At 45.4% G+C, this 8,487-nt stretch overlaps 1 protein-coding gene across 1 annotated transcript in view; it reads left to right on the forward strand.

Moving 5' to 3' along the window:
* Positions 1–1,714: 1,714 nt before the first annotated feature.
* Positions 1,715–8,487, forward strand: part of LOC102000205 (WD repeat-containing protein 49-like) — a 58,480-nt gene continuing 51,707 nt past the window's right edge. The window contains exons 1-2 of the mRNA XM_005344737.1: positions 1,715–1,801; positions 4,762–4,831. Of these exons, the coding sequence (XP_005344794.1) occupies positions 1,715–1,801; positions 4,762–4,831 (157 nt within the window). The remainder of the gene's footprint in view (positions 1,802–4,761; positions 4,832–8,487) is intronic.

Genomic DNA, 8,487 nt, shown 5'->3' on the forward strand with positions numbered 1-8,487 from the left:
TTGCACTTTTGACTTCAGTTTGGTTGGACTCTCCTGTCCCTTTTAACCTCTGTCACATGCATCATGCAGCTAAAAGTGGCTGATTTATGCCTGGCATCGTACTGGAGAGGATTCTCTCTGAAGGTGAGAATGAACATTCAGGCCTGAATGCCTCTAATTCATTTGGTTTTCTTCCCATGCTGCCATGGTGAGTTTGGGAGCATATTTTCTCTTACCTTGAGAGAAGTGGCAAGATGCTGGCTATTTGTGTCATAATCAGAGCAGATTGTTTACAAATATTTTAGTAATTATTTGAGAATGCCGTTTGATCATATTCTCCATATCCCTGAAGAAGATTTCATGCAATGCTGTCAATGTACCTGCATTTAGTTACAATTGTCTTGTAAGATCAAGTATGAGATTCGCCTCATGTGGTCTTTGGAATTGGAGGACATTTCTGGGATGTTCAGTCTGTGGTAACTGTTCTATAATATTGGGAACATCATAGAAGTATTTCCCTTAGACATTTCAGTCACCCACATACGTGGACGTACAGTAGTCCTTTGACTAATTTCGTACTTTAAGTATTAAGTTTCCATGTTTCGGCACACTGAAAAGTTCTCTCTTGCTAACTCCCAAGACATTTAATCAAATGTACTTCAGAATAGGAGACCAAGTCCTGGAATCAGGATTGGTCCCCCAAACCTGTGCTTTTAATCTTGGACCTGCAGCCAGGGCATCACTAGGGGGTATAGGAACTGCAGGGTCTCAGTGACCTGGTGTAGTTGGAGTTTCCTGTCCTGACAGCCCGTTCCCTGTCCCAGTGGCTGCTTCCCAATTACCAGACAGACACTGAATATTTTTTATAAATGCTTGGCCAGTAGCTCAGGCTTGTTACTAGCTAACTCTTACATTTCAATTAACCCATATATCTATTAATACTTTGCCACACGGCTCATGACTTGTTACCTCCTTTTCTACAAGTCCTGTTTACTCGGTAGCTGGCTGGCATCTCCTGACTCCTCCTTTCTCCTTCCCAACATTTTCAATTTGGCTTTCCCACCTAACCTAATTCTGTTCAGCTATTAACTAGTCAGCTTGTTTATTAACCAAACCACAAAGGGATTATCCCACAGCAACCAGGCATCTCCATTCTGGGTACACTTACTGGAATATTATATTTGAGCCACGAGACCACCATCATGTGCAGTTGTTGACAGGTAGTCAATCTGTTTGCAACCACTGAAATCCAGGTTGCCCAGGCTGGGATTCTGATGATTCTGATGTTGCTATGTACTGACTTGGGCAAGTCCTTTATCTTTTGTGCCTCTGTTTGCTCCTCTTTCAAAGAGAATAATATCAATGCTCTACAAGGGATTTTTTTTTTAATGCCTTGCTCCCTACAGAAACCCAGAGAGCTCTTCAGCTTATACAAACATTTTACTTTTTTTTTTTTTAAAAAAAAAAAAGACCATATTATTTGTGGCAGTCACACACTGGCTTTTTTTTCCCCTGGACTCTAGAAAAGGAAGCACTCAAGGGGTATGGCCCATTCAGAGAGCTCCCCACTGACAGAGTACTGAGGGCTGGGAGAATGGACAAGGATGGAGGCAAGTGCAGCCTCCAATTGAACGATTCCCCGGAGGCGAGACTCCTGGCTGAGGACAGGGTATAAGAGGGAGATTCTTCTATTCTTGTCCTCAGAACTTGGAAGAAGATGCCTAAAGTTGAGAACATGCCGAGCATCGCCGTTCACAGCGCTGCAGCCTCTCCAAACGCAGAGTACACCCGCTGGAAGGTGCATGGAGACTGTGTCACTCAGGTAAAAACAGAGGAAACAAACTGGAGCTTGCAGGCTGCCCTCTCTGTGCTCAGGGACATCACCTGAGCCTTCAGGTAAGATCCCTCTGTTCCGCTTGGTAAGCCAGCACTGCTCCTAAGGTGACTCTGCAAACCTAACTGGAAACGAATCCATGTCACATAAAATCCAGAGAGCACCAAACGAATGAAAACCAGCTGGTTTGGTGAAATGAACCTCCTGGTGGGATGCTCCTTGCCCAGTGTCCTCGGGTCTGAAGATTGTAGATATCTTCCCCCTTGCTCTTTAGGGCTAAAAGTAACTCAACTTACATGGCCAGAATGCGTTAGGATAATCATGGGGTCATTCTTGTAGGATTGAGTCCATGAGCTCTCCTCTGGCCCTGAGAAGCTAAGACTTTGCTTCTCAGGTACTCAGGTGCATAGGAAAGCAAGCACTGCGTTTTGTACTAAGAAAGTCTACAACCCAGTGCAGAGCGGTGTGTGGGGACATGAGGAACCCTGGGGATACACAAGGCGTGTAATCTTACACCATGCCTGATCTCACTGAACACACTGGCTTAAGCCAGACAGAAAAGTTTGTGCAAGAAACGAATGCTAAAAAAAAGTTACTGAGGGCTGGCAAGATGGCTCAGCTCCAAACTTGTGGAGCTGAGTGCCATCCCTAGGACACACAAAGTGGGAAGAGAGACCGACTCCTCTAAGCTGTCCTCTGACAGTCACAGATGTGCCATGCTGTGTGTGTGCGCACACACACATACACGCTCACACCCATGCACACATATACACACTCAAAATACATAAACGTAGTAAAACTTTTTGAAGAAATAATATTGAGCAAAAGAAAGAAAATCAGGAAGCCACCAAACTTACTTGGTAAATAAAAAGGCAAATTAAAGGGAAGGGAAGGTTGGGTCAAGATCATTTTTCTTCAACATAAAAACCAACAAAAACTTCAAACACAAATCAAGGAAAGAAAATACCGATCTCACAACAGAGAGAACCTTTCTATCACCCCACGAGATCCCTCCAGATAACTCCCACTCCCACTCAGCCACTACTCTGTATTTTTGTTATTTAAGTTGTCACTCATAGCCCATTTTATGTTAAAAACAGAAAACAACAACAACAAAGAAACATGTCACATTATGCATGAACCCTTCTTGCCTGGTTTCTTCAGTTAGCATAAATGGAGCCAGACTTCTTATGGAGTGTGGCGATTCAGATTCCTTGCTACCAGCTGTCTACTCTGTGACAATGTTAACCCCAAAGATTAGAGGAGAAAAACCACTGACTCAAATCACCATGGCCAAATTAATTAAAAAGCAAGTGTTTTTATTTGTGGACACGGGCTTTCTCTCCCTAAGGGTTCAAGAGATCAGCATTGGGCTTGAGAAACACAAGTTTTTTTTATAGCTCAAGGGTAGGGGGTTCAGAATGGGGGATTGGTGAGCGAGACAGATCTGGTTAAAGGAGCAGAATATAAGCATAACAGGTTGGTCATAACATCCTCCTGAAACAAAGACATGACTGCAAAGTGATCATAGCAAGGTAGTCATAGCAACAGGTTGTCATAACAACCTTTTCAAACAACGGTAGAGTTGCAGGATGGTTATGACAACTTTTTGAAACAAAGGCATGGTAGCTGTTTCCTGGAACAGGCAAGACAAAACTGTTTGTAGTTAAAGTGACAGATGGGGCATAGTACCAATGCTATGATCTGCTGGCATACCAACTGTGTACCCTGTCCCTTTAAGAGACAAGCCCTGCCCACTTCCAAGCACCCCCCCCCCCTTTCCGCTGCAAAGAGAGCATAGATGTCTCATTTTGGCATGGGCCCTGCCTCCCCAACCCAGCCCTCTGCAGGTCACCTCTTCTACTGCCCTACTGGGTTGGGGAGGCAGGGCCCACACCAAAATGAGGCATCAAAGCCTAGCACTACCTTGCTGCTTAAGACCTGAACCAGAAGGAACTATACAGTAAGAGTTCTCTGGGCCAGGCTGCCCGGCTGTCCTGCTCAGGAGTGGGGGATGTTGTTGACCTTGTTTCTGAGAAGATTAACTGCAATGAACAGGTGCAGATACTCCTGGCCCTTGCCATGCTCGGTGTGGTAGGTGGTCCTGTGGCCAAGGTGACCTGTTACCCAGGGCTCCAACCTCCATGCTCTCTTTGCACTGAAAACTTACTTTCTTCTTTCTGTCCCTTTGGGTCTCTGGCCGCTGGGACTCATCAGAAACAAAGGCAACCTTTCTTGCCGCCACTTCTGAGTTTAGCACCCTGCCTACAAAGACCAAATCTTAAGAAAGTCTAAGGCTCTTGTAGATCACAAGGGGTCTTCTAACAGCACTGCAGCTTGATCCAATATACAGCCTAGGGCTACCGGCTTTCTTTGGGAAGAAAGGAAAGTGAGACAAAGAACCCAGACTCCATCACATCTGGTTCCTTTCATCTGAGACTGGCTCGCTCCCTCCCTCAGAGTCCTGCCCCCAAATCCTGACCGGCCAATCCCCACACACCTGTCCAAGGTCCAGCTCAGTCTTCAAAATCAGGAAAAGTAAAGGTGTCAAAGAGTCTCCCTCTCCCGGGATGCTGCTCGTGTCTCTTGATAGAGATGGTTTCCAAGGAGGAGAATCGTTTCCTCTGAAAACTGCGCACAGCTTTCAGTTTTTCTCAGAATGAAATAAACTAAACAGTAGAACCTGCTGCCGGCTCTGCCAGCCAGAGAATGCCCGGGGAGCATTGTGTTGGCATTAGCTCCCAACACTGAAGGAAAGAAAGAACTGAAGACTTGCCAGGCCACCTACATATCTGCCCACAAACATGGGTATTTTAAAGGTCATTTCTATTCCTGGAAATGTGGATGCTTTCTCCCTCCCGAGATCTTTGGGGGAAAATGATGTAAGAACATTGTTATTTCACCTTGTGGGTGATCTCTCTAATTTTTCTCATTTTTTTTCTTTCCAGCTGAACTACTATGACTCTATAAACGCTGTCATTTCCAGTTCCAATCACGAGCCCACAGCTTTAGTAATAGGTACGGTGTCTACTCTTACCGTGGGTAGGGTCTCCCACTTTTAGGGCTGCACTGACAGACATTCTATACCCTGAGGGAAAATGTTAATCCCACCAATCGAGAATAAGGCCACACCACAGCTTACAGCCAAATTTGAAGCAAGCTTTGATTAAATACTGGCCAGGTGGATGGGCTCTGGCAAGATCCATCTCTGGTTCCTCAGAAAAATGGCCCAGAATCCAGTTTTGCAAGGACTTAAAAAGGAAAACCCATAATTACTGTATTTCCTATCACATCCAATCAGGGGCAATCATACATCCTGATATTTCCTGCCTCCATACATCCTGTCCACATGGGATCAAGCACATCCACTGCAGACAGGCCAAACAAACTTGTTTAGGGGAGTGAAAACCCGTGGCTTGTTATCTCCCATAAACAACGGTCTATAGCATTTCAGGAACGGTCTGTCCTTGGGCAAGAGGCTTGCAGATCAGAGGCATTTGTGTCTCATGGATCTCTAAGGCATAGTAATTAAAACTTCAAATGTAACTTTGGCTCTCAGAGAACTCCTTGGGGTGCTGCTGAACCTCCTCTGTTGTTTAGTTCTTTGCTTCCTAAGACTCACATCAGGAGGCTGCTGGAGAGATGGAATGAGAGAATTTGCTCAATATGCATTGTGTTAAAATATGAGCAAAACCTATTTACAGCAATGCCAGGCTCTCCATCTGAGCACTCCACATCACACGCTACATATTTTACATGTGTGGGAACGTAGATAGGAAATGGCGGGTAATGGGGCGCTGGCATGAAGCGAGAGGTGGGACTTCAACAAAAATTCTAAAAGCAGGGCTGGGGAGACAGCCCAGCAGTAAAGAAGGGGCTAGGCTTCCAACACCTACCTGGTGGCTCATACCTGTCCACAACTCCAGTTCCAGGGGCTATGAGTCCACTCTTGGCCTCTGCCTGCACTGCACACACAGGGTACACTTACATGCCGACAAAACACCCGTGCACATCAAATTGTAATGTAGGACGCAGTGAAACTACTGAAATCAACCAACGTTTGGTTCATGGGTAGTGTGAGCATTTCCGGCATCACCTCGCCAACACATGCGTTGTCAGTGTTCAGGCAAGTGCTTAGTCAGTCCAGGGCCCTACCGCAAGTCACTACCTAATCTCTGCACATGCACGGCAGGGCTGCAAAATGTCTCTGTACGCATGCGCCAAGGCCCCTATCAAAACAGGCTCCACCCATTCCTTGCTCTCTTCACCGCTTTCTTCTCTGAGGCAGGCCCCACACGGCCCCTGTACTCACCCCCGTCAATAGACTTTCACGTGGGTTTGTCATACACTGTGGCTCACCGCTCCTGAACTACAAACAGGTAGGAAGAAAGCTTTATTGAGCATCACACTGCCAAGACTGTTTTCGGGGAGGGGATGCAGAGAGAAGCAAAAGGTAAAAAGGCCAACAGATTTTAGGTGACAACTGTTTTTGACCTGATGAAGGTTGAGCTAGATGCCCATGCCTGGGGCAGCTGACCTTTAAGGGAGGTCATAATCTGCAGCCTGCTTTGTGGGCTTCCTGAGGAATACTGAATTTCGGGTTCTGTTCACATAATTCCAAGCCTTCTATTACCCAGCCAGAGCCCTTCTGTTTGGGACATTGTCACCAGCACTGTCATTTTGGAGGAGCCACTTTGGTTATAACAACAAAAATAAATTAATCAGTATTTTTAAGTTGAATATTAGTTGAAGATGTGTTAACTTTTTTCCCCAAGACTGGGTTTCTCTGTGTAACACCCCTAGCTGTCATGGAACTAGCTCTTGTAGAACAGGCTGGCCTCACACTCACAGAGATTCACCTGCCTCTGCCTCTTGAGTGCTGGGATTAAAGGGGTGTGCCACCATCACCCTGCTGAAGATGTGTTACATTCATTTATGCTGTGGAACATTTGTTTAATGATACAGAGATGTATTGTATTCTTTTATGCTACATTTGCTTAACTCTGTGAAAATGTATAACTTTGCCTGTCTAAAACATCTGATTGGTCTAATAAAGAGCTGAATGGCCAATGGCTAGGCAGGAAAGCAGTAAAAGGTAGACGGGATAATTTAAGAAAAGCTTGCTAGAAACAAGCCATGCTAAGGCCAGGCATTCATGAGTAAGAATAAGTCTCCATGTATTTATTTGGGATCTGGGTGTCCCCAAAGAGCAAAGAGTAGGAAAAAAAATACAACCTACCTACAGAGTTCCAAGAAAGGTCAAGCAAGGATCCAGTTCCCAGCTCACCTGGGTGTTATGGGTGCTCTTGCTATTTTACTGCTTTATTGTTACTGTATTAAAGCACCACAGGTGAAAAGTTATAACTTAAGAAGGAAACAAGTTGCTTTGGCGTGCAATTCTGGAGGCGGCAGCTTCCTTTCACCCTCTATTACTCCATGGTAGAAACACAGATGGGCAAGAGAGCATTCACAAGCATTCACTCCAGTGAGATTAGCCCATTCCCAAAAAGCTGCCTCCATCTGCAAGAGTGAAGCCAGCGTGGCCCATACTCCTTCATCTGTTCTTCTCCCAGCACCGCTGCACTGAGAACTAAGGTTCTTAACTCATGAACTTATGAGTGACACCCAGCCACAGCCCTCAGTGTATGGCTAAGACTAGCAATGGATTTCCGCAACCTGATCTTGATTTTGTTGGTGAAAGTTTCTGTCTCACAACCTGCTCCCAAGTAACCAGAGGCTTAATATTAATTAGAAATTCTCAGCCAATAGCACAGGCTTGTGACTAGCTAACTCTTACATTCAAACTAACCCGTATTTCTTACCTATACTCTGCCACGTGGCTTGGTACCTTTTCTCAGCACAACATGCCCATTTTGCTTCTCTTTGCATCTGCTGGCAACTCCTCAGACTCTGCCCTTCTTCCTCCCAGCATTCTCAATTTGTCTTTCCAGCATATTCCCTATTCTGTTCAGCTATTGGCCACTCAGCTTCTTTATTAAACCAATCACGGAGGCATATATGCACACAGAGTAAAGGAATATTCCATGTGATTCTGTGGAGTGGTAGACTCTGCTGTGGAGGCATGGACAAACCTGAGACAGACTATGCACCCTGACATTGGGGTGGACATCAAGAGGTCACATTGATCTAGATTTGAACTAATAATATATTGTTTTAAGTGACTGTGTTTTGAGTACTGTCCCTCTGCCTGACCCTGGAGCTTCCTCTAGCTGGAACACTTCCTTAAATGTCAAGGTCAGCACTAAACACCTTAAGTGTGTCCAGTCCACTTCCTTAGTATCCGTATGCATTCACTATTTGAATTATTTTATAAGTGAGTCCCTGCACAACTTGCTTTTTTCTACATCACAGGAAATAAAATGCAAAGTGAGCTAAGCAAAAAGGAGAGTTTGGAGGGTGGCTTGGGTAGACCTCTTCAGCGCAGGCATCAAAACTTAACCTAACTTCAGCTGCCACACTACTGTGCATTCAAACTGTAAACAAAACCAAGGTGGTGGGGGCAGCTGGTCTCACGAGGAGCAGCGGCAGGTGAGAGACCAGTAGATGCCGCCATGCAGAGAAAGTGGGTATAGTTTATTTAGTGGGTTATGGAGGGAAGGGGAAAAGAGAGAGAGAGAGAGAGAGAGAGAGAGAGAGAGAGAGAGAGAGAGAGA

This window comes from Microtus ochrogaster, chromosome 2, assembly GCF_000317375.1.
Source record: "Microtus ochrogaster isolate Prairie Vole_2 chromosome 2, MicOch1.0, whole genome shotgun sequence".
Lineage (NCBI taxonomy): Eukaryota > Metazoa > Chordata > Mammalia > Rodentia > Cricetidae > Microtus > Microtus ochrogaster.